The following is a 25,928-nucleotide window of genomic DNA, read 5'->3' as shown; positions in this document are numbered from 1 at the left end:
TCTCGAGTCGGCAATTTTTTTCTTATCAGTGCCAAAGAGACTCAAATAACTGTCGTTTTTTTATCATTCAGGCAAGTGTTAGCTATACATCATTATAATCTGTTAAGTTTCTATTTTTTTGTGTACGGTCACAATAAAACCAAAATGTTTTGCTTTTTGCAAAATAAAGAAAACAAACATGATGCGCGATCTGCAGCCTCTCTGCCAAAGACATTCATTCAGAAAGTCTTCAGAAAAGGAACTCTAGCTTAGTGAACACTTGTCTCACAAACATAAGACATATGTCTAAAGAAACGTTGAAATGTCAGGTTTCAAACAATGTAAACCAAATCGAAAACAAATATGCTCTGTTCATGTAATCTGGTTGAAAAGTGATAGATATCAGTCTTTCGCGAGCCACTTCATTATCCGCTAATGCGGCCACTTGACTATATTTATCATAAGACAAAACCAGTAGATTTTCAATGGCTTTATTTGAAAAATACACACCATTCACATATGCTGTCTTTCCTCTTTATACATCATGTATTACAAAAACAATACAAAAGCACAAAGATTCAGATTATACAGACATCAGAGATATGAGGTTAGCATGACATGGTTCTCGACAAGATTCTCAAGAACTCAAGCTTCCTCTATGAGGCACAGAATGGAGATCTTGTTAAAGTTAACTTGAACAATGTTCAAGAGGCAAATCACAGGCATCTAAAACATGAGTAAAAACTGAAATAACAGCTAAGCAGAACGTATAAATATTAAAAATACAAATACCAAGAAAGATTTGAAGAAAAAACAACAACAAAAAAACAATTCAACAGTGCCAAGTTGGTAAGGTATATTTGATTTCAAAATGTGTGCGTGTTTCTTTTTGCTGCTCATCGATGTGCCCAAGTTTTCGTTTTTTTGTTGTTGTGATTTGCGTACAATCACACACTACTTATCTAATTACAGCCCATATGACCATTTTATGTTAAGAGACTTGTTATAAGAGAAATGTCAAGTGTTTGGTGTCACTGTTAACTGTGGGCTGGCTTAGTGCCATCTCACACTTCTGATACATATGCGAGTACTGAAATTCACAACACATGGCAAATAAGCAAACTAAAATGAACACAAGCTTCGTTTAGCTGTTGCAAAGAGAAAAAAAGAGATAAGGTTCCTCAAACACTCGGCCAAAATGAGAGCACTACAATTGAGAGCAGCAACACAGAAACCCTTGATGGCAGGAAATGGGCCTCACCCTGTGGTGGCTGGTGAGTTCTATGGAAAATGTCCAAAGATCAGTAGCTCAGCTCACAGTGGAGGCAAAACCACAAGTGAAGCTAGACAAGTGACGAGTGCTTGCTTCTGTACAAATTGCCTACAAGTCAGCAATACAAATGCACTTTTTTTCCTTGTTGGGCAACTGGTACCAAAATACTTATAAAATCACTTTCTCATGTACAATTTAATTTAAACTGATCATGTATAGATTTATGAAAATATTATTTGGTTATTTAAAACTTGTGACCCTCAAATTAGTCCTTTTATTATAAGTTATCTTAAGCCTCAGAAGCTAATTTAGGGTTGTTTTTAAATATAAAATATGCAAAACACTTGAAAATCTGTAGCTTTGTAAATGACGACACTGCAAACAGCTAAACACTTTAGCTGGAACCTGATACAACATTTCTCTTAGTATGTACTGTGCAATATATAGTAATATTATAACATTTACAGCTGTGCTGAGTTGACGTGTACGCCATCTGATACTTGCAGAATGCTCATAATAAATAGTGACCTTTTCCTTGATTTGCCCTTTCAATGCACACAGCCCAGAAAGAAATCTGCAGTTCTGCTGCATTTGTCATTGTGCTTAACTCAAAGTCCATTAGCAGGGCTGATGGGATACCCGAGGATGTGCCGCAGATCAGCCTGTGGTGAGATCAGTGTCAGGAGTCTCAAAAGTCTCAGCAATTTCACCCAACTCGTCTTGAAGCTCTGTGAAAGACGGTCTTCGGAAAGACTCTATCTGCATGAGACAGAACAGACTTTCAGATTGTAACGCATAACATCCTTTTCAAGGGGAGAGGGTTTGTTAGTTTTTAGGCATAAATGAGAGGAAATAGGTGTCCATTTTTATATACACAAAAGGTAACAAGGTCACTTACCAGACAGCAGCTGGCTGCCAGCTCCAAAAGACGCTGAGGACACCCACTGACCATTTTCCTGAATGCTGACACATCCAGGCCATAATCCTGCAGCACACACAATCATAAATTCATACAGGCAAGGTAGAGTTTATTAAAAAGAATGTGCTTACTGGATTCTGATACTGTATGTGGCATTCAATAGCGTCAATAATGCTATATATATTTACCTGTGTTCTTGGAAGAATTTCTGGGTCTGCCGGGACCCTAGCCAGAATTTCACACAGAACAATTCCAAAAGAGAACACATCCACCTAACATTGCATAAATCAAAATCAGCAGGCGAGAAAAACCAATGTTTTAGAACACCGTGTTCATAGGAGCACACTTTCACATCTTGCTCTGGCATTCTTGAGTCATCACCTTGCGGTCGTAGGGCTCCCCGCGCAGCATCTCAGGGGCCATCCAGAAGGCGGAGCCCACGAGTGAAAGCTTCCTGTCCTTTGCAGGAAGTTCTACCACCTCTCGAGCCAAACCAAAATCAGTCACCAGCGCTTCTCTGCCCCTCGCAGTCACCCTAATTAGGCAATTCTTTGGGAGACACAAACGAACACATTTTTATAATTTTTCAGTTTTCAAGCTCTTTATAGTACATCACTGTTAGTTTATTTGCACTTTTAGGATTGTAAATACTGTAGGATTTAATACAAGAATAGTTTAACAGTAATATTGGTGTGAAATAGCATTGCAACGTTTTATAATGTCATTTATTCATGTACTGTTATTGATGTACATGTATATGATGGCAAAGCTGAATTTTCAGCATCATTACTTCAGTCTTCAGTGTCACATGATCTTTTAGAAATCATTATAATATGCAGATTTGCTGCTTTGGAAACCGTTGTGCTGAATATTTTAAAACCATAATACTTTAAGTATAAATATATTTTTTTAAGACTAGTTAAAACAGCATTTATTTGAATCATTTATTTATTAGTAAATGCATTTATAACTTTAATTTTAAATTTTAATTTTCTCTACTGTAATTTTATATGTTACAAAAAAACAAACCAAATAAAAATATTAATTTCTTTAAAAGACCTCAAACTTTTAAACAGTAGTGTATATGGCATTTGCTAATAAATTGCATGCTAAGAATATATGACCATCTTCATATTAATTCAATTAAATTATTTAAAATAAAATATACCAGATATAGCGAGACAAGACAACATTTTTACATTTTTTTAAGCAAGCATCTTGGGTTATAGAAATATGTTAAGTGAGTGTGCTTTTCTTTACTGCCAAAAGGGGGCTGCAAAAACCAGCATAAATTTTCACAATCTCTTCCAAAAACTCTTCCAAAGCATTTCCTGAATGCCAAAATAACACCTTCACATGGCGGACATTTAAAATACGTTTTTTTTTTTTTTTTTTTTTTAATAAACACAAACGAAAAGTTTAAACCCATGAAGACTGACATGTGTGTGTACTTTTAGTTTGAACAAACTGTGTAAACAAGGTAAATGGCTTCTAAATGCAATACATATCAAGTGCACTTACAAAATATATGAAAAAATATATATAAATAAGACACATGGCTGCTATTGTGTTCTTTAATATCTGTAGCATGTAATGTGCCTTTGGAGACAATGTGCCTGGCGGCTGAAGCAAAACATCCAGGCTCAAATGAAAGACCTTCCTCGTCATCAACGTCTCTGTTTAATGAATTATTCAGCTGAGCATGTACCTCGCTAAAGGGTCTGGACCACCTACAATTCCTCTCCCAAACACCCCTGGGGTACCAATATGCAATGTTAAACCTCGCTTTCAGTTTGAATGGTCTCTAGTGATGATGTGTCATGGCTACAAGCATACCATTTAGTCTGAAAATCAGTTTAAAGCACAATTATTGTGGGTATAATAAAAGGGCTGTTATTTTAGAGGAAAGGCAAACGAGGAGACACTGAAGCTGACCAGAGTAAGGGGACTCTAGGTACAGCCGAGACGTTACATAAGACCAGTGGGATTCTTGGAGCAGAAAGTGCTGATGGATAAAACAGTAAGTTCTGCATCTGGATTGAATTAGAAACCTCAGCTAAGTCTCCATCCTAAAAACTGACCTATGATTATAGGACTAAGAAAACTCCAAGCACAGCCCTGAGCCTAGAAGCCTCCAAATTTAGAACAGTAACTCATGCATATGCCAAGTGTTGCAACACCCTCTGGCTGTGCAGCTAATCGGTGGATTTGAAAGAAAAGTCCTGAGGTTGTCTGATTCAATATGAAGAAATAATAATAAAAAAATTATTATATTTATACCTTATATCTTCTCATATATACAGTATACACACACACACACACATCCAGGTATTTGTGTGTGTATTTCTAACAAATATGCATATGAAACTCTTTGCAAATGTTTCACCTCATATTTAAATCTTGTATTTCTGCCATTGTGCCATTCAGCTTGATGTGAACCCTTTCATCTCCTCTACATTAACGTTCCACACGTTCTTAAAAACACCAGCTTTAGGGAAGCAGTCAACTTTAATAGCTTCTATTTTCTGTCAACTTCCCAGAGTCATACAGTGGAAACCAATCGATGATCCCACTAACCGGCGTGCTATGTCACGGTTGTGTAAATTGTGTGGCTGGCATTTTTGTTTGCTCATTGCCTATCTGTCAGCCATTCAGATATGAACAATGTCACAAAGACGAGGGTAAAAACAAAACAAAAAAAGGGGGGGGGGGGGGGGTTCTGCGAGCTTATACACTGTTTGGGCATTTTCAAATTAGATGGGAAGGGTTAGGGAGAGTGTGTGTATGTGACATGGAGAGAAAGACTGAGTGGGAGAGTTTATTACCATCACAATGGACTGGCCTTGTTGCCTCGCCCTTCACCCCAGGTTTGGTGAGCACTTCTGTGAAACCTGGCAACCAATGACACTCTCACGCAAACAGTATTGAAACTCTATTTCTCAGGGGCGAATTCCATGTAAAGACTAGACAACCATTCTCTGAGATCAGATCATTGCTCAGGGGATCTCCATATAAACCATATTTAGTTACTCTGTTTGTCACTAAAGATGAGTGCAAGTGAGAGTCCTGCTGTACCTTAGAGTTCAGATCTCTGTGATAGATGTTCTTGTAGTGGAGGTAAATCATCCCTCTGGTGATGTCAGAGGACAGGTCAACTTTCTCTCTCCAGCACAGAGGCACATCGTTCATGGCCAACAGCTCCTCTAAACATCCTCCACTAACATACTGTCAAGAGAAACAGTCAGTGAGAGCAAGAAAGAAAGACTTTTATTTTTTAATGTTATGTTTTAATGTTATGTATCAACAATAAGGACGTCTTTAGGGCCAGTGTAATGTAATGCAATACAAAAATAAAATGAAACAAAATGATAAAAACAAAAGTTAAAATGTATATAAAACAACAAAAACACTGGTATAGGCTTTTTCACTCCTTAACTCGGTTTCATCTGTACAAGTTTGCTGTTTGATTTCATTAATAATAATAATAATAATAATAATAATAATAATAATAACAACAACAACAACTACAACTAAATGCATTATATTAATTAACCAATATGTAACATTTAATTGTCTGTATCTAATACACTATATTGCCAAAGGTTTTGGGACGCCTGTCTTTACATGCACATGAACTTTAATGACATACCATTCTTAATCCGTACGGTTTAAAATGGACTTGGCCCACCCTTTGCAGCTATAATAGCTTCAACTCTTCTGGGAAGGCTTTCCACAAGGTTTAGGAGTGTGTTTATGGGATTTTGACCATTCTTCTAGAAGCGCATTTGTGAGGTCAGACACTGATGTTGGACAAGAAGGCCTGACTCGCAGTCTCCGCTCTAATTCATCCCAAAGTTGTTCTATTGGGTTGAGGTTAGGACTCTGTGAAGGCCAGTCAAGTTCCTCCACACCAAACTCGCTCTTCCATGTCTTTATGGACCTTGCTCTGTGCACTGGTGCACAGTCATGTTGGAACAGGAAGGGGCCATCCCCAAACTCTTCCCACAAAGTTGGGAGCATGAAATTGTCCAAAATGTATTGGTATTCTAAAGCATTAAGAGTTCCTTTCACTGGAACTAAGGGGCCAAGCCCAACCCCTGAAAAACAACCCCCACACCATAATCCCCCCTCAACCAAACTTTACACTTGGCGCAAAGAAATCAGGCAAGTACCGTTCTCCTGGCAACCGGCAAACTCACTCATCCACCGGATTGCCAGACAGAGAAGCGTGATTCGTCACAGCACAGCAAGATTCGTTCCCAATTGATTCCACTTTGTTATAATACCACTAACAGTGGAACAGGGAATATTTAGTAGTGAGGAAATTTCACGAATGGACAGGTTGCAACCCATCACAGTACCACGCTTGAATTCACTGGGCTCCTGAGAGCGACCCATTCTTTCACAAATGTTTGTAGAAGCAGTCTGCATGCCTAGGTGCTTGATTTTATACACCTTTGGCAATGGAAGTGATTGGAACACCTACATTTAATGATTTGGAGGGGTGTCCCAATACTTTTGGCAAAATAGTGTTTGTATATAAAATATGCACATGTAATTAATTATTGGTAGTAAATAGCTAATTGTAAAATATAAATATTTTCTGAAATATATATATATATATATATATATATATATATATATATATATATATATATATATATATATATATATATATATATATATATATATATATATATATATATATATATATATATATATATATATATATATATATATATATATATATATATATATATATATATATATATATATATATATATATATATATATATATAATAGTGGCAAAGAAAGCAGAAAATAACAACAGCAAATCACATGTGCAGTTTCAAAGCGTCATAGCTTTGGGACAATTCTAGGCACAATAAAATGCAAACAAATTCAAAAAAACTTTCATTTTGAGGCTGAGAAGATGATATCTCACCTCCAGAATTGGGTACAACTTGTCCTCTTTGACACAAATACCCAGATACCTGAAGAAGAAAAAAAAGAGATGAGAATAAAGGTTACAAGGTCTTCATGACATGTTCCCTAAATCTGCAATGTTGAGCAAGTTAAAAGACAGTCCAAATCATTTGTCAAATGTGCAACATTTGTGCTGAAATGGAAAGTTACTTCGAGTTAAAAGCTGATGTTCAAGCTTTCATTTGTCATCACTAACACATAAGAGAACCATGAAGCAGTGAAGCAATGAATATGGGTAAATGTAATATTCATGGTGACCTCATTTGGTTTCTGTCACATTCAGCAGTTCTGTCCATGGGTCAACATGGTCATCTGTAATGAGGTGATGACAGCTGGCAGTAACTGTGCAGTGTTCATTTATCTCAACTTTCCAGAGAGTTTTAAATGTGGCTTTATCCTTCCATAACGCACTGGCCATTCTGAGATTGCTTAGACAAACACACGTCATAGTGCAGGATTAATAGCAGTATAACAGCGCTGTGCTGGACAGGGCTTGATGTAACTTGTAACCTTTAACAGGCTTGTCAGAATTCTTCAAAATCTTGTATAGTATCTTGCACTTTGAATGACAAGGTCATACATGTACACACATTACCAGATAAAGGTTTGGAAACACCTACTCATTCCTCACGATTAGAGTTTTCTAAAGTTACAGTATAATATATAATTTAAAAAAAATTGAAAATACAAATGCAAGTATGAATATGGCCCAAACGTTTGACTGGTAGTGTAAATACACAGTGTACATATAAAATGAGAATGAAAAGCATAAATAATATGCCAGAATATCAACAGACCTATATTTCATTTTTGACAGGAATGAAAACGAGGCTGGGAGTGACAGATGTACAGTGCGTTCAATGGATTGCACTGTTGTATAACAACAATCCGATTTTTCAGCTGACAAAAGTCCAGCTGTTTTAAAAGTTATGAGTTGTGGAAATGATGTGATCTAGGACATTTATACAGTGCAGGCCAGTGTAAAGAATGTACATCTACCCCTTACAGCCTCATTTTCATCTGCATTAAATTCAATAAATTCAATATTCAAACTTGACTATTAGGTATAAAAGGTATATTAGGCATTTAGATGAGCACACCTATGTATTGTGACACCTTTCTATCAGAACCAGCATTAACTTTGAGCTTGTCTGTTTGATCTGACCAAACGGGCCAGCCTTCGCTCCCCACGTGCATCAATGAGCCTTGGCCGCCCATAACCCTGTCGCCGGTTCACCACTGTTGGACCACTTTTGATAGATACTGACCACTGCAGACCAGGAACACCCCACAAGAGCTGCAGTTTTGGAGATGCTCTGACTCAGTCGTCTAGCCATCACAATTTGGCCCTTGTCAAACTCGCTCAAATCTTTACGCTTGCCCATTTTTCCTGCTTCTAAAACATCAACTTTGAGGACAATGTTCACTTGCTGCCTTATATATCTTACCCAATAACAGGTGCCATGATGGAGATAATCAGTGTTATTCACTTCACCACATAATGTTATGCCTGATCGGTATATATGCATATTTAAACAAAATAATAGATAAATGATGAATAAATAAATAAAATGAGTGCAGAATATAGCAAGTTATTAATTCCGGGATACCTCACTATGTTGGGGTGTGAGAGTTTCTGCAGAAGGCTGATTTCTCTTACAATGCTGTCCTGATCAACATCATTCTTATAGATCTTTACTACCATCACCTTCCGTGTGGTGTTGTGGATGACCTGAAAATAAATGAAGCAAAATGACAATAAAACGTAAAACAGAAGTGAGGGGAAAGGAATGAATCCTAAAGAGGTATTAAAACACTCCTCTCTCTCTCTCTCTCTCTCTCTCTCTCTAGTAAAATCAAAGAGAAACGCTTCCATGTTGATATACAGGAAGGGACAGAACTGCTGAGACAACTGAACTGTGCAATCATCGCTTATGTAATTTACACTGCAGGGACTCATCAGGAACCCATTAATGGGTATGGTGTACTCAGGCACAAGGGCCACCTCAAACTGTGCATAGCTGACAGATATGTCCTAATTAGTAGGACTACAATACAGCACTGTATGAGTGCCATTAAAGATATGCACACAAATATATACCGCACACTGGGAGACCTTCTGCAGTAGGATGAGCACAAGTGATTTCCATTTAGATTTAATTTAGCGTTCTTCTTCATTCTTGTTGCATGATGGACTTCACTATGAAACGTTTATGATAGAATTCTGTAAAAGATTATTTAATAAAATATAGTAACAAAAATCAATATGCATGAAGTGGTTAAAATAGTACACTGCTTTATTTGTTGAGAAAAATTCTTAACAGACAATGTGTTAAAGGTCCCATGGCATGAAATTTTCATTTTATGAGGTTTTCCAACATTAATATGAGTTCCCCTAGCCTGAATATTGTCCCCAAGTGGCTAGAAATGTTGTCTGAGTGGCTAGAGAAAGAGTCTTTCTCTGCCTTTGAGAAAATGACAGCTCAGATGAGCTGATCTTGAATTTTCCTGTTATAACATCATAACAGGAACGGTTACCTCCCTTTCCACCACCCAGAGAATTTAGCACGCCCATGCGAGCGCCATATTTGTTCGTCCTCGAGAGATCATGGCTTGGGAACGAGAGAATGCTGGCAGTTTCTCAGTGTTTGGATGTACAAATGAAAACAGAAGTCTTTTTTCAGTTCCTTCTGATCTGTGATCAGTGATTTCTGATGTGTAGGTAATTATTCAAGTTCACACAGAACTTTATTATTCGTGCACATGCTGCGGCTTCTCTCTCTTTGGTGAACCGGTTCACCAAATCAGACTGAACCGTTCTAAACGGTTCGCGTCTCGAGTCAGCGCTGATCCATAATTTACTAAAGTTACTAACTTTCTGACATGAGTGACAGTCCCTCCGACTAGAAATAAACTAATAACCTGAAGTAAATGCTAGTAACTACAACAGTTCACACTGAACTGAGACGTGCAGAGAGAACTGATGAGAAGTGAACTCAGGTCCATCCGTCTCTCTGGCAGCAGCTCGTGCCTCGTTAAACCACGTCCCCTCCGCTAATTTCAAATGCAAAGATGTCAGCCAATCACAACATTGGGTGTTTTTACTGAAGTCTCACAGCAGACATGCCCCTTGAAACAGGGCATTCAGCCAGAGGGAAAACATCAGTATAGAAAAAAATGCCTTTTATTTCTAAATAATGACATTTTATGATGTAAAAATCATACTAACAATATAAGTACACCTCGGAATACATTATAAAATAAAATAAATCCATGCCATGGGACCTTTAAAGGACTAAGCAGATAATTCAAGTCTTCCAACATTTCTTAGCACCTACTGTACATATATTATTAAATCACAGACAGATTCACAACATCAGATTCAAGATATCATATATTATTAAATCACAGACAGATTCACAACATCAGATTCAAGATATTTTTAGCGTTACCTTGTAAACCTTTGAGAAGAAGCCACTGCCAATCAGCTCATGTGTAAAGTTTTCCCAGAATTCTAGCTTGCGGACGGCTGTGCGTAGCTTCTGCCAGCGGTCCACATGGCAGTATGTATCAGAAGACTCTCTATATAGCGTCGGGCTGGTGGGCTCAGAAGAAACGTCCACCTCACACATCCTGGAGATCTCCGCTGAGAACCGAACACACACACAAAAAGTGTTGAGAGAAACACCAAAGCTTTCAAGGATGAGAGCTTGAAAGCAATTCAGCGTTAGAATACGGTTAAAAAATATATTTTAAATCAATAATTATTTTTAAAATGCCTCTTTAAAATATTTATCAAGCGCAAAGCCTAAACCTTAACTGCCAAAGAATTAGAAGCTGGTTTCTAAAGGAAGCAGTGCGTGTTTATGGATGAAAGAGATGCTCTGGTTTGAAGCTCATACAGTAAGTACTTGATTAGCTCAATGAGTAGGAAGGCTCTCGTCTGCTGTGACAGGATATAAAAGTGACAGGACAACCATTTCTTAAAATAGCCGTGGACAGCAGGGAGAGAAAGATTCATGCAGGTGAAAGAGAGTGTTCTTGATTAAAACACAAATGAGACATCAACAACTTACAAAATTTACTATTGAGACTTAGAGATACATTTAAAAGGTTAGTTAAAACAAAAGACAATTCTGTCATCATTTACTCATCTCAACTCATATGACTTTCTTTCTTCTGTAAACCAGAAAAGGAGATATTTAGAAGAACAGTCAGCCCCATCTTTGTGAAAGAATAAAGAATACAGTGGCCACAGACAAAGGGGATATATTTACATGGTGTTTTATGTCCTTTTTGAAGCCCACTGACACAGAAATTAATCAAAAACTTTTCATCAAAAACAAAATTGTATTTCCTATTACAGTAAAGCTGCGTTAAAGCAATCTGTGTTGTAAAAAGCGCTATATAAATGAAGGTGACTTGACTATGCTTTTGCTAATATATATATATATATATATATCTCCTCCTTGAACTGCCACCTTAACGTGGTGGAGGGGTTTGAGTACCCGAATGAACCTAGGAGCTATGTTGTCCGGGGCTATATGCCCCTGGTAGGGTCTCCCAAGGCAAACAGGTCCTAGGGGACGGGTCAGACTAAGAGCAGTTCAAAAACCCCTTATGACGACAATGACAACGAGGACCGTGACGTCGCCCGGTATGGCGCAGCCGGGGCCCCACCCTGGAGCCAGGCCTGGGGTTGGGGCTCGTATGCGAGCGCCTGGTGGCCGGGCCTTCCCCCACGGGGTCCGGCCGGGCTCAGCCCGAAGGAGCGACGTGGGGACACCTTCCCGTGGGCCCACCACTCACGGGAGGGACCGTAAGGGGCCGGTGCGGAGAAGATCGGGCGGCAGTCGAAGGCAGGGGCCTAGACAACCCGATCCCTGTACACAGAAACTGGCTCTTGGGACATGGAATGTCACCTCACTGGCGGGGAAGGAGCCTGAGATTGTGCGTGAGGTTGAGAGGTTCCGACTAGAGATAGTCGGAATCACCTCTACGCACGGCTTGGGCTCTGGAACCACACTCCTCGAGAGAGGATGGACTCTTCACCACTCTGGAGTTGCCCATGGTGAGAGGCGGCGGGCTGGTGTGGGTTTGCTTATAGCCCCCCAGCTCTGCCGCCATGTGTTGGAGTTTACCCCGGTGAACGAGAGGGTCGTTTCCCTGCGGCTTCGGCTCAGGGATAGGTCTCTCACTGTTGTTTGTGCCTACGGGCCGAACGGCAGTGCAGAGTACCCGGCCTTTTTGGTGTCCCTGGGAGGGGTGCTGGAAAGTGCTCCGACTGGGGACTCCGTCGTTCTACTGGGGGACTTCAACGCCCACGTGGGCAATGACAGTGATACCTGGAGGGGCGTGATTGGGAGGAACGGCCCCCCTGATCTGAACCCGAGTGGTGTTCAGTTATTGGACTTCTGTGCTAGTCACGGTTTGTCCATAACGAACACCATGTTCAGGCATAAGAGTGTCCATCAGTGCACATGGCACCAGGACACTCTAGGTCGTAGGTCAATGATCGACTTTGTGGTCGTTTCATCTGACCTGCGGCCGTATGTCTTGGACACTCGGGTGAAGAGAGGGGCGGAGCTGTCAACTGATCACCACCTGGTGGTGAGTTGGATCCGATGGCGGGGGAGGAAGCTGGACAGACCCGGTAGACCCAAGCGTACTGTAAGGGTCTGCTGGGAACGTTTGGCCGAGCCCCCTGTCAGAGAGATCTTCAACTCCCACCTCCGGCAGAACTTCGACCGGATCCCGAGGGAGGCTGGAGATATTGAGTCCGAATGGACCATGTTCTCCACCTCCATTGTCAAAGCTGCCGCTCGGAGCTGTGGCCGTAAGGTCTCCGGTGCATGTCGAGGCGGCAATCCCCGAACTCGGTGGTGGACACCGGAAGTAAGGGATGCCGTCAAGCTGAAGAAGGAGTCCTATCGGGCCTGGTTGGCTTGTGGGACTCCTGAGGCAGCTGACATGTACCGGCAGGCTAAGCGGACTGCAGCCCGGGTGGTTGTGGAGGCAAAAACTCGGGCCTGGGAGGAGTTCGGTGAGGCCATGGAAAAGGACTATCGGCTGGCCTCGAAGAGATTCTGGCAAACCGTCCGGCGCCTCAGGAGGGGGAAGCAGTGCCCTACCAACGCTGTTTACAGTGGCGATGGGCGGCTGTTGACCTCAACTGGGGATATCGTCGGACGGTGGAAGGAATACTTTGAGGATCTCCTCAATCCCGCCATCACGCCTTCCATTGAGGAAGCAGAGGCTGGGGGCTCAGAGGAGGACTCGTCCATCACCCGGGCTGAAGTCACCGAGGTGGTCAAGAAACTCCTCGGTGGCAAGGCACCGGGGGTGGATGAGATCCGCCCTGAGTACCTCAAGTCTCTGGATGTTGTGGGGCTGTCTTGGCTGACACGCCTCTGCAACATCGCGTGGCGGTCGGGGACAGTGCCTCTGGGATGGCAGACCGGGGTGGTGGTCCCTCTTTTTAAGAAGGGGGACCGGAGGGTGTGTTCCAACTACAGGGGGATCACACTTCTCAGCCTCCCCGGGAAAGTCTATGCCAGGGTACTGGAGAGGAGAATTCGGCCGATAGTTGAACCTCGGATTCAGGAGGAACAGTCTGGTTTTCGTCCGGGCCGTGGTACACTGGACCAGCTCTATACCCTCTACAGGGTGCTGGAGGGTTCATGGGAGTTTGCCCAACCAGTCCACATGTGTTTTGTGGATTTGGAGAAGGCATTCGACTGTGTCCCTCGCGGCATCCTGTGGAGGGTGCTCAGGGAGTATGGGGTCCGGGGTCCTTTGCTAAGGGCTGTCCGGTCCCTGTACGACCAAAGCAGGAGTTTGGTCCGCATTGCCGGCAGTAAGTCAGACTTGTTCCCGGTGCATGTTGGACTCCGGCAGGGCTGCCCTTTGTCGCCGGTTCTGTTCATAATTTTTATGGACAGAATTTCTAGGCGCAGCCAGGGGCCGGAGGGTGTCAGGTTTGGGGACCATGCGGTTTCGTCTCTGCTCTTTGCGGATGACGTTGTCGTGTTGGCCCCTTCCAACCAGGACCTTCAGCATGCACTGGGACGGTTTGCAGCCGAGTGTGAAGCGGCTGGGATGAGGATCAGCACCTCCAAATCCGAGGCCATGGTCCTCAGTCGGAAAAGGGTGGCTTGCCCACTTCAGGTTGGTGGAGAGTTCCTGCCTCAAGTGGAGGAGTTCAAGTATCTAGGGGTCTTGTTCACGAGTGAGGGGAGGATGGAACGGGAGATTGACAAACGGATCGGTGCAGCTTCTGCAGTAATGCGGTCGATGTACCGGTCTGTTGTGGTGAAGAAAGAGCTAAGCCGTAAGGCGAAGCTCTCGATTTACCGGTCAATCTACGTTTCTACTCTCACCTATGGTCATGAGCTTTGGGTCATGACCGAAAGGACAAGATCCCGGATACAGGCGGCCGAAATGAGTTCTCCGCAGGGTGGCTGGGCGCTCCCTTAGAGATAGGGTGAGGAGCTCAGTCACTCGGGAGGAACTCGGAGTAGAGCCGCTGCTCCTCCACATCGAGAGGGGTCAGTTGAGGTGGCTCGGGCATCTGTTCCGGATGCCTCCTGAGCGCCTTCCCGGGAAGGTGTTTCGGGCATGTCCAACCGAGAGGAGGCCCCGGGGAAGACCTAGGACACGCTGGAGGGACTATGTCTTCCGGCTGGCCTGGGAACGCCTCGGTGTCCCCCCGGAAGAGCTGGAGGAAGTGTCTAGGGAGAGGGAAGTCTGGGCATCTCTGCTTAGACTGCTGCCCCCGCGACCCGGCCCTGGATAAAGCGGAAGAAGATGGATGGATGGATGTATATATATACATACATATACATACATCCATCCATATATATATAAAAAAGAGCCATGCTACATTTAAACTCAGCAAAAAGAAAGCCACGTGGGTTTAGAAGAGCTAAAAGATAAATAAATTACAGAATTTTCATTTTTCACTTTAACAGTGTATTGTAAATGGCTTGTAAATGCAAATGTACAGTACCGCTCAAAAGTTTGAGGTTCAGTGAGATTTTTCTGTGAGAAATTAACACTTATTTAGCAAGGATGCAATAAATATATAAAAAGTAAAATACATTTATAATGTTAGATGATTTCTATTTCAAATAATTGTTCTTTTTAACTCTATTCACCAAAGAATCCTGAAAAAAGCAGCACAACTGCAATAACAACAAGGAATGTTTCCTGAACAGCAAATGAGCATATTAGATTGATTTCTGAAGGATAATGTGACACCGAAGACTGAAATAATGGCTGCTGAAAAAAATAGAAAAGTTATTTGTAATGCTCTCTTTCACAAGATCACTGTTTTTATTGTATTTTTTTAACAAATAAATGCAGCCTTGAAGAGCATATGAAACTTATATATTGTATACTATATATGGTGGGAGTCTGAATCTGAAACCACACAGGATATTTGCAACATGACATTGCCACACAGTACTGTGGTTTTTTTGTGAGTTTGAGAAAATTCAGCAAGAAATATAACGATGACAAACAAAACTCTGGGTAGAAACAAATTACACATCATAACTAGTAAAACAGGTATTCTCTAACTTGATATGATATACCCAGGGCCGGCTCTAGCTCTTTGGTTGCCCTAGGCGAGATTAAGTTTTGCTTTATGGCTGAGATGAGAAGACTTACCTCTATACTGGGCTTTCTTTTGATCGTCTGCCTTTCTCTTTTTCCATCCCTGTGCACTCGAGGGTTTAGACCGCTTCATTTTTGAAGAACGCGCCAGTGATGAGCACTTGCCTGATCTAACGCCTGAACGCCTGTGCCCGACAATACTCACCATCAATTCAATCTAATAATCCGGTTAAGTAATTAAACGTGCGGCTGAGGGGGCGCCCAAGGATGATCATGTTTAATAAACAGTATGTTTTATTTCGCTTGTTTTAATTCTATGCTTAATGGGAAGTAAGTTTAAGGCTGCGCCCCCAACACATTTGTCGCCCTAGGCAACCGCCTAGCTCGCCTATAGCAAACGCCGGCCCTGGGTATACCTGTAATATCTAAAAACACAATCAACAGCGCTAGGTTAGAGTGTCAGTTCACTCTTGGTTCATAATGTCTGGGGTCTAGACTTGTGTTTGCAACTTATGCATCAGGGGAGACACTGAGAATAAAGTGGGGCATTGAAGTCAATGGGGACTATCATCACAGCCCAATGATGCTGCCGGGGAACAGCACTGAGTGGCACGCTTACACAACCCGCCGGGCTTTGTCACTTAAGCGGGAATCATCTAGCGGTATTCATCAAGGGTACAGCACACACATGCACTCTTTGTGTTTCCCAGCAGCAGACACACAATCACAGCCCTTTCAGTTTTACAACCTCACTAAAAAGCTAAATGCTTAGAGTGCAATTCTAACTGGTCTCTGTCTGTGTCAATAAAAAGTTTCTTTCATCTACAGTTTTTTTGTCATTTAATGCCTGAAAAGACTCCAAGAGTGACTTAAGACTTTTGGAGATTCCTCTAAAGCTTTTGTGCATGCTTATGGACTCTTTGACATCTGGGCCCGTATTTATCAAGCCTGAGAATTACTCACAAGAACACTGTTAAGAATTGACTTAAGAGTAAAATGGCACTTTGAGATGCTTGATAAATACGGACCCAGACTTCCATTGAAGCTTGAGTTCATGATACATTCGGAAACTAATGATAGTAAATAAACAAACAAACAACTTCCGGTGCCAAGGGGCAAGTTGATGTATGATCCCACTACAGACTGAATTATAACAGAGCTGACATCTCAACTGGAGTTGAGCAAGCATGCAAGCTAATTTAGTTTTAGACAAAACCACAAGTTAACACTGCAGTGATAAAATTCACCAAAGGAAGTGGATTCAACCTCCCATTTTCTCTCTGAGGAAACAGACGCTATCGAAGTGGCAGCTAACGTCTGCCCTCATACAGGAGGCTCGGGGTTTGTAAAATATGTGGGTCAAAAGGAGACGTTGACTCAACGTTTACACAGCACGTCAGAGGATGCCGTCACAAGGCCCGCAACCTGCCTTCACATGAACATGAGAGGAAATCGACCCTCAACTTTTGCAGGAAGACTGACGCTTTAGCATGCAGAACTAACATAAGGAGACATTAGTAAGGTAGAAGCTAGAAAAAGCACAACTAATTAAAAAAAATGTTACAAAATAATCTCTTATAAAACATTCTCTGCTTTTGGCATCAGGTGAATAGTTGATCAACACTAGAACAGGAAGCATGTGGCATGTTTTCAACCTTGAAAGGAAAAAAAAAACATTTAGAATGTAGATGTTAGTATCCCTTTGCATGCAGTTAGATTATATGTGATTTTATCCAGTGTTTTTTAAGCATTATTTAAATACCTTTATAGTATTTATTACTATAATAATACAAATATTAAATATTAGACAAAGTTACTATATTATTTCAGTTAGATGCCAAATCAACATTACAAATGTTTTGTTTAGGTTTTATTTTATATTTATGCATTATTTAACAAAAAACTATTTTAAATTTTAGTTAACAATAACACAAATAAAAAACATTTTGGAGTATAGAATATGCTGTAATAAAAGGTCAGAAGCAGCAGTAACATAAGACATGGGACGACACAAAGTCCTGAACATGCTCCGAAAAGTCCAGAACAGAGATGAGAGACAGCGATTAGAAAATGCAAGGACGTCACATGATCAAGTCATGAAATTCACACCAAGTATATCGCTTTCACTAATAAGCGTCTACGCACAACATGCCATGCATTTGTTTTAGTTTTTTTTTTGCATTCTTTTTATCACGTCACGACACGGTTTTTCGTGTGGCTGCTGGGATTGGTGTGAACTGCAGGGGCAGTAGCTCTAGTCTGTTCCAGACTGGATCTGTTGGAGAAGAGAGGTTTGGCGTCGCTCCAGAGATCTCCCCCTCACATTCTCTCCCACTCTCTTTCTCTACAGAAAACAACATTCAGCACAGTGGCATACCAAACATCAAAAATGTCAAAAGTCTTACTGATGTCTCTTTTCCTTCTCTGCCTGTTTGTTTTTTCTTGGAGTTTTGGGAGCACTGGTTTGGTATGTCCAAACGCAGCACACTGACTTGATCAAACTCACATTTGTGCAAACTCAATTTATAAAGCAATTTAGGTGTAATGACTAGTCGTAATGATTTTTTTTTAAGACTGGAGCCCACCTGTCTGGGAAAAATCAATCAAAGGAACAGCAAGAGAAATCTAGTTCCCTAATAATGACTCTGAACAGAGACTGCTTTGTACACAATGATTTGCTGCTATAGGCTGTACTGGCAAACAGTAACAATTTAACTGATAATCAGTGAATCTAAAGCATGAAAAGGCTCTGCTTCTGTACAAAAAATAAACGTGCTCTTTTTCAAAACAGACACCAAAAGCTATTCAAAAACTAGGCCTAAATAACTAGATATTATGTATTCTGAATCCTACTGTAATATCATACATATTGTTGTTCAAAAGTGTGGGGTTGGTTTGATTTTTTTTTATGCATTTTTAAAACAAGTCTCTTGCACACCAAGGCTGCATTTATTTGATAAAATAATAATAATAAAAACAGTAATATGGTGAAACATTACAATTTATTTGTAAATACTTAAATATAATTTACTAAGCTTTTTGAGAACTGTTTTCAGCAGCCCACCCTTAGTGTCACATGATCCTTCAGAAATCATTCACATATGCTGATTTGGTGCTCCAAAAATATTTATTTGTATTATTAATGTTGAAAACAGTTGTGCTGCTTAATATTTTTGAAGAAACCTTTTGAGGAAATCATATTTGATGAATAGAAAGATCAAAAGAAGTGTCCTCTCTGAATAAAAGTATCAATTTCTTTTAAAACGATAAAAATAAACTTACGGACCCCAAACGGTTGAACGTATAAATATACATATAATATACAAGTAATTGCTGTTGTTTGTATACTACACATCACCCTTTGCATATCCGGTTGTATGAGAGCACCGTTTATGTTATCAGAATGATTCAGTCACTAAACAGAGATACTTCTTATGTCATGTATGCATCTTGTCTCCAAGCACATCTCAAGGTTCGATCAACATAAACATGACGTACTTTCCTTAAATCAAAGCAATTATCTTCTGAGGTTTGCTTCTTTTTGTTAGTCTACAACCCTCAACTTTGACTTCTGACTCTTACAGCATCAAATTTTTGTGCTTCACGATTCTGTGCTCAACAAGCATCAACAACTTACATACATTTATGCTGCAGTAAACACAAATAAGACAGTATACCGTGTGGAAACATAAGGAAGTACTTTTAAGGACATTATTTTTTAGAAAATCTTAAAACAGTTTTATATGAGAGACCGGACAGGGCAGTGTACTTTTGGAAGGAGATGGAGGGAGGCAAGCTATGTTTTCCTGTTCCACACCAAAGGGCAGGGAGGATCTCAGCTATGTCAACAGAAGGACACAGACTGAAATAAATAAACTCAAGAATGAAAAATAGTGGAGTACAACACACAAGGATACAACACAATAACTATATTTTAACCACGTGGGCATCTATGGCACTCCATGCACTCTGTTTCCTTGTCTGAGTAATCAGACACTGACATGGCCACGAGACTTCAACTCTGAGGTAGGAGCAAGTCAAAAGAAGATATGGGAACATCAATTCTGAAGGACTCTCTTCATGACATTCTCAGTGTGAATCAACTAACTGAGCCATACGGAGATAAGAAAGGTCAAGTGCAGATTATCAAAACTCTCTAATGACTCTCTAAATTGATTCTGATATATCACTAGGCAGAGCAAAGCAGAAAACCTGTTCTTTGTGCCACATGCAGGTGCGCACAGCAGCAGCATGTCTTTAAGGACAACTAGCTGTTTAATGTACAGTATTCTTTTTATTTCTATTTTTTTTTTTTTTTTTTTACAAAACATTGATTAATTCCTAAGCATTGTTACTTACTGCACTGGTTTAATAAGCTATTCATGTGCATCTTGAGGTGGGTGGAGAGGTCCGCCTGAGCTCAAAAACACAGACAAGCTGGGAAGTGCCTATGACAGAAGCTATAAGAAAAAGGACACATAGAAGCAACCGTGAACAGACACACAAAACACAGAAATTGTAACAGAATCAGCAAGGATTTAGAAACAACACATTGAACACGACATGACATTTTAAATTCAACAAAACTCCGATAAAGTGTAAAATCGCATTGCACAACGAGAGAGCTCTGAAATAGGCTTGTTCGTAGCCTATATTTGGTGCACATTGTCGCATCATATTATCAGTCAACATTTAAATGAGAACATAAAAATGACAGACGGATGAGTGGGTGGGTGGATGCATCGGTTGTTAACACGCAGAAATGTTTTAAACATAAAACTTGCTCGTGTAACATAGTTGATTATAATTTCAGACACACACACACGAAACTAGTAGAAAAACAATCAAGGTGCATAACATCATAGCACTCGATAAAAAATACATTAAAATAAACAATCAATCTCTTACTCACAGCAAATAGCACCCTGCGTCTTCACCTCCGCTTGGTGCTGCTGCTGCTGCTGATCGATAGCTCAGCGATCAAATATAATCGACTACAAACCCCAAACAAGTTCTAGAGGGAGACAAACCGGCGGCATCGCTTGCTTCTACTGCGCTTCTTGGATGAGTCCATTTACCGTCACTCAACCCGACAATACGGCGAAACCGCCCTCCTTCAGACGTACAGCTGACCGACAGGGTTTAAAGCGGTCTAGCCTAGATGAGAAATACATCTTTAACGGGCTGTGTGTAGTGTGGGAGCCAGTTGCCATGACGTCATAATTGTTACGTTCCGTTCAACCCCACCCACCTGTAGGTCAAAATCAATGAGCTGCTTACTCAGAAGTAACGTTAGTGATTTTGATTCGAATCTTTTGAATCTCTTTACCAAAGAAGAGATCTGGGCTGAATCCGAAATCCGAAATTTATTGTGAAAGTTGCTTATACAAATAATTTTTTATTTAAAAATGTTCTTCAGGTTTTGGAAATTTGGAAACAATATGTTATAATGTCACACTTACTATTTTTATAAATGTTTTTTCATATATAAAAATATACAGATGATTTTAGGAAGGGGGTCCCTCATAAAAGGTTCATCATATTCGGGGGTCCTTGGCCTCATAAACAAAGTTTGAAAACCCCTGGCCTAGGCTACTGTACAAGGGAAAATAAGTTTGCCTTTTTAGCACTATTTTAAACTTTTCTTGGGTTAAATTATATTTGCTCGCATTCATTAATATTTTCTTGTGTGTGCTTATATAAGTAGCCTATCATTAAAGATATTAGGATGTAAGTTATTAACGTTTTAAAATTTCACATTTAAAGAAATCTAGTGTTTGAACATGTCTAAATATTTATTCAAATGCAAAACCTAAAAATAAGTAAGAAGTTCTGATCTGCAATACTTTTTTGAGCAACTAGACTAGATAGGCCTACATTTATTAAAGAGCCAGTGGGTAATGGCTTTATAAATGAAAATTATTATTTTTCCAGCCACAAAATGATTCTAATTTGCCTCTTTGCATTGGAATTCTCTATTTTAACCTTATACTGTAAAAAAATGTAAGGCCTCTCCAATTCAAAATTTTCTAGTGAACGATCACATCTAAATGTTTCAATTGGCCAAATTGAATTTCTGTGAATTGAATTTTATCCAGTGTGGCAACAGTCTGTTAACATGGGCTCAACTAGAAATAATATATTGAGCCAATGTAAAAATGTAATTTACCAACACTGTAAAAAATTTCAGGCCTCTCCAATTTAAAATTTTCCAGTGACTGGTCACATCTAAATTTTTCAGTTGGCCAAATTGAATTTCTGTGAATTGATACAATTTAATTCACAGAAATTCAATTCGGCCAATTAACAAATTTAGATGTGATCGGTCACTAGAAAATGTTGAATTGGAGAAATGTTTTACAGTGAAACTGTGAGCTTGGTCCAATTAAATATTTTAAATTGTAGTAACAATTGTTTATTTCTCACTGTCCCAAAAGACAAAAATGACTAAAAACATAAATATATTAAGCAAAATAGAACACAGACAACAGGGTTGACATTATATCACATTACTTTATTAACAAGTCAATTCCAACACAGGATATTTGGGGAAAATACATTCTTTTCAACAAGGAAAAACTCTGAATACATTCAAGAAGTCTTCTGCATAACAGGATGTCTTGGTGAAGAAACCGCGGCACTGCAGGCTAAAAACCTGCAAATAAAAATAAAAACTAACATTAATGACAAAGCTCACCTGCATCACATCTGGCAAGAGACAGAACAGAAGTTACTTCATAATGAGGATGAGACGAATGAATAGATGCATAAGAAAATCACGAGCTTGACGTTGTCAGGGTTCTGTCACTTCTGTCTAGTTTATTCATGGTTTTGTGACAGAGCCCTGACACTCTTGTATTGTTGGTCTTGTCTTGTGTGAGCGCGCAGCTTTGAGCATGCTCGAGCTGCGTGCTCTTCTGTCCTTGTGTTTTGTGTTCGGATCCCAGCACTTCAGTCTAGTTTGGGTTTCAGTTTTGTGTTGGGATTCGGACATTCATGCTCCGTGTTTGTTTTTTTGTCACGAGCGCACGGAATGAGCATTTGCTCGTTCTCGTGCGCTCTGTCTTGTCATGTGAGCGTGTGCTCTTCTGTCTGTGTTCTGTGTAGCACACGGTTCATATTTACATCGGCCGTGTGCTTTCATGTTTTGTCTTATGTTGTGTAGCACGTGGTTGGTGTTCTTCACTGGCTGCGTGCTTTTATGTTGTCATGTTTTGTGTGAACATGCAGCTGATGAGTTCTCATTAGCTGCATGTTCATGTCATGTTTGGTGTGAGCACATGTCTTGTCAAGTGTTTCTTTGTGCCATGTGCTCGTGTCTATTGTATAACCCCGCCCACCTTGTTTCCTGATTATTGATTCATTTGCCCCACCTGTCTTTCCTCGTTACCCTCTTTTTTTTGTTCCCTATTTAATCTCCTTGTGTTTGCAGTCCAGTGCGGAATCGTCGTCTTATTTACCTCATGTTTCCCCTGCTCCAGTCAAGTCAAGTCAAGTCAAGTCAAGTCAAGTCAAGTCAAGTCAAGTCAAGTCAAGTCAAGTCAAGTCAAGTCAAGTCAAGTCAAGTCAAGTCAAGTCAAGTCTGTTTTTCCTCGGGGTAGTTTTGTTTCATCTTATTTTATTTTATTATCATTAAAAGACCCATTTATCTGCATCTTTGAGTCCTCGCCTCATCCCTACAACAACCCTGACAGTACGATTCCGCCAAAAAGAGAACTCAGCAGACAATGGGCATCTTCCTTTTTCCTTCTCCCACCACTGAACCATCCAACCGCCAGCTGTTGGTCCAGCATGTAAATGCCCTTTACATCCGTCAGCAGGGGACTGATGTGAGAGACTTTGCGTGCGACTTCCTCATAGAAGTGGACCACCTGGTGTACAGTGAGGCTGAGATTAAGGAGGTCTTTAACATCTGTCTTGATCAACCTCTCAGCCTGTGGGAGATGGAGAAGCTGGGGAGTCTTGGGTTCTGGGACTTCGTTTATCACGTTTTCCATCTTGGGGAGCCTGAACCTCCACGTCAAGCGGAGTCCCATCCGACTGACTGTTCCCCTCTTCCATTGGCAGTCAGTGGAAGCCCCAGCCCTCTGATGATCCGGAAACGGAGTAGGAGGAGGAAAAACCGGCCCGCCTCATCGGTCTCCTATCCAGTCGGGGAAACACACCCTGAAGGTTTGCCCTGGTCGTGTGTGACCGCTGCAGCACCCCCAGAGGCGACTGTCAGCACTGCAGCTCCCCCAGAGGTGGCTGAAGAGGCTGCAGCTCCCCCAGAGGCGGCCGTCAACACTGCAGCTCCCCCAGAGACGGCCGAAGAGGCTGCAGCTCCCCCGGAGGCGGTAAGCACCCGACCACCGCCTCGTTCTCGGAGGAGGAGGAGGAGAAAGAAAGCTTCCTCCACCCTACATGGCCCGGAGGCCATCCCAGAGCCTGCTGCTGGCCCAGAGATGCCCCCCAGATGTCTTGCCCAGCCCGCGCCCCCCAGGCGTCTTGCCCTGCCCACGCCGCCCAGGCGTCTTGCCCTGTCCGCGCCACCCAGGCGTCTTGCCCTGTCCGCGCCACCCAGGCGTTTTGCCCTGCCCGAGCCACCCAGGCGTTTTGCCCTGCCCGAGCCACCCAGGCGTTTTGCCCTGCCCGGGCCACCCAGGCGTCTTGCGCTGCCCGCGCCACCCATTCGCTTTGCCCTGCCAGCTCCAGCCCCTGACCCGAGGCCGGTGAGATCTCCGGCCCCTGATCAACGTCTGGTAATGACTCTGTCTCCCGTCCTGTGTCCTGTCATGCCTCCGGCTCCTGTTCCGAGTAGGGATGCACGATATATCGGCAACATATCGTTATCGGCCGATAAATGATTATTTTTGATGTTATCGTTATCGGTCCAATAAGAAAATTTGACCGATATAGTCAAGCCGATAGATAATGTATTATTTCCTTCAGCTGAGACGGACGCGCTGTCCACCATGATGGGTTTGAATTGCTCTAAATATGTTTGGAATCACTTCGAAAAGGAAAATACAGTTATGTGCAACATGTGCAGCGCAAGTCTTCTATAATCTATATAAAATGATAATGAGAATAGAATAGGCTGTAAAAGAGCGGTGTGTTTCAGCGCGTTTGTTGAGGGAAGAGCGCGCCCACGGAGTTACACCTTCATGACAAGCACAGTCAAGTTCGCTTGTGCATTCACAGCCTTTTGTGCCATTGTAAGTTGTAATATTATATTTATTATTATTCTGTGTATGTAATATCATATAGGATGCGTTTGGTTGAGTTAATTAACGATGCAGTAAAGCACTTCCTTGTACCGGTCTTTAGCTTCAGCGCGCGCCCACGGAGTTACACCTTCATGACGAGCACAGTCAAGTTTGCTTGTGCATTCACAGCCTTTTGTGCCATTGTAAGTTGTAATATTATATTTATTATTTTGTGTATATAATCCCATATAGGATGCGTTTGGTTGAGTTAATTAACGATGCAGTAAAGCACTTCATTGTACCGGCGCGCGCATTTCAAACAGAAATGCACAGCATTAATAACTACTGGGACTGTCCTATACATAACACTGCAATGAGAATATTTCTGTTATAAAACGTAGTGAATTCTCTGGGTTTAGTTGTTTTTCAGCGCGCTGTTGTGGGAAGCGTCAACAACGCATTCTGACCAGCACAGTCAAGTTCGCTTGTGCATTCGCGTCATTTTAAGCATATGTAAGTCGTAATATTACGTTTTTGTAGTATAAACATCTGATTAAAGTCATATAGGATGTGTTTCGTTAAGTCAATAACCCGCAGTGCTTCACAGTACCGGTGATCATCTTAAGTTTCAGCACGCTCTCAAACAGGGGAAGAGCATCCACAGGAGTTATAACCCTTCACCTATGCGTGATTTTGTGCTAATATAAGTTGTAATATTATATTTATTTTGTATAAATATCTGATTGTTCTCATATATGATGCGTTTAGTTGTTAATTAAACTTCTAAGCGCTTCAGTTTATGGTTGTTCGTTCATTCTCTCCAGCTTCAGCGCGCTCTCAAACAGCAACATTATTCCTAACAGACTAGACTAATATTACAGATGTTTACTATTACTGTAATATTAAACTTTTTTTTTTTCAAAAACACAGAAGCATTATTTTTTATAATTAGCACTTTTATTGTTCT

General features: G+C 41.1%; 1 protein-coding gene across 4 annotated transcripts; it reads right to left on the bottom strand.

Annotated features, from left to right (window-relative positions):
* Positions 1-455: 455 nt before the first annotated feature.
* On the bottom strand, positions 456-21,000 carry LOC307124702 (dual specificity testis-specific protein kinase 2). Of its 4 annotated transcripts, XM_079814113.1 has the most exons (11): positions 20,686-20,870; positions 20,133-20,233; positions 11,308-11,336; positions 10,610-10,803; positions 8,768-8,889; positions 7,117-7,165; positions 5,247-5,396; positions 2,553-2,720; positions 2,360-2,443; positions 2,151-2,237; positions 456-2,011 (listed from the first exon to the last, which is right to left on the bottom strand). In XM_079814113.1, exons 3-11 carry the CDS (start codon positions 11,309-11,311, stop codon positions 1,910-1,912), a joined length of 960 nt encoding a protein of 319 aa, XP_079670239.1. In that variant the 5' UTR covers positions 11,312-11,336; positions 20,133-20,233; positions 20,686-20,870; the 3' UTR covers positions 456-1,909. The 4 variants fall into 4 exon arrangements, with proteins under 4 accessions (XP_079670239.1, XP_079670238.1, XP_079670240.1 ...); XM_079814112.1 differs by lacking the exon at positions 11,308-11,336 and having other exon boundaries at positions 20,686-21,000; XM_079814114.1 differs by lacking the exons at positions 11,308-11,336; positions 20,133-20,233 and having other exon boundaries at positions 20,686-20,986.
* Between the last annotated feature and the right edge of the window lie 4,928 nt (positions 21,001-25,928).

The sequence above is a fragment of the Gobio gobio genome, assembly GCF_949357685.1.
Source record: "Gobio gobio genome assembly, chromosome: 4".
Taxonomy (NCBI): domain Eukaryota; kingdom Metazoa; phylum Chordata; class Actinopteri; order Cypriniformes; family Gobionidae; genus Gobio; species Gobio gobio.
The sequence above is the reverse complement of the archived record's forward strand: the minus strand, read 5'-3'. Positions and strand labels throughout refer to the sequence as shown.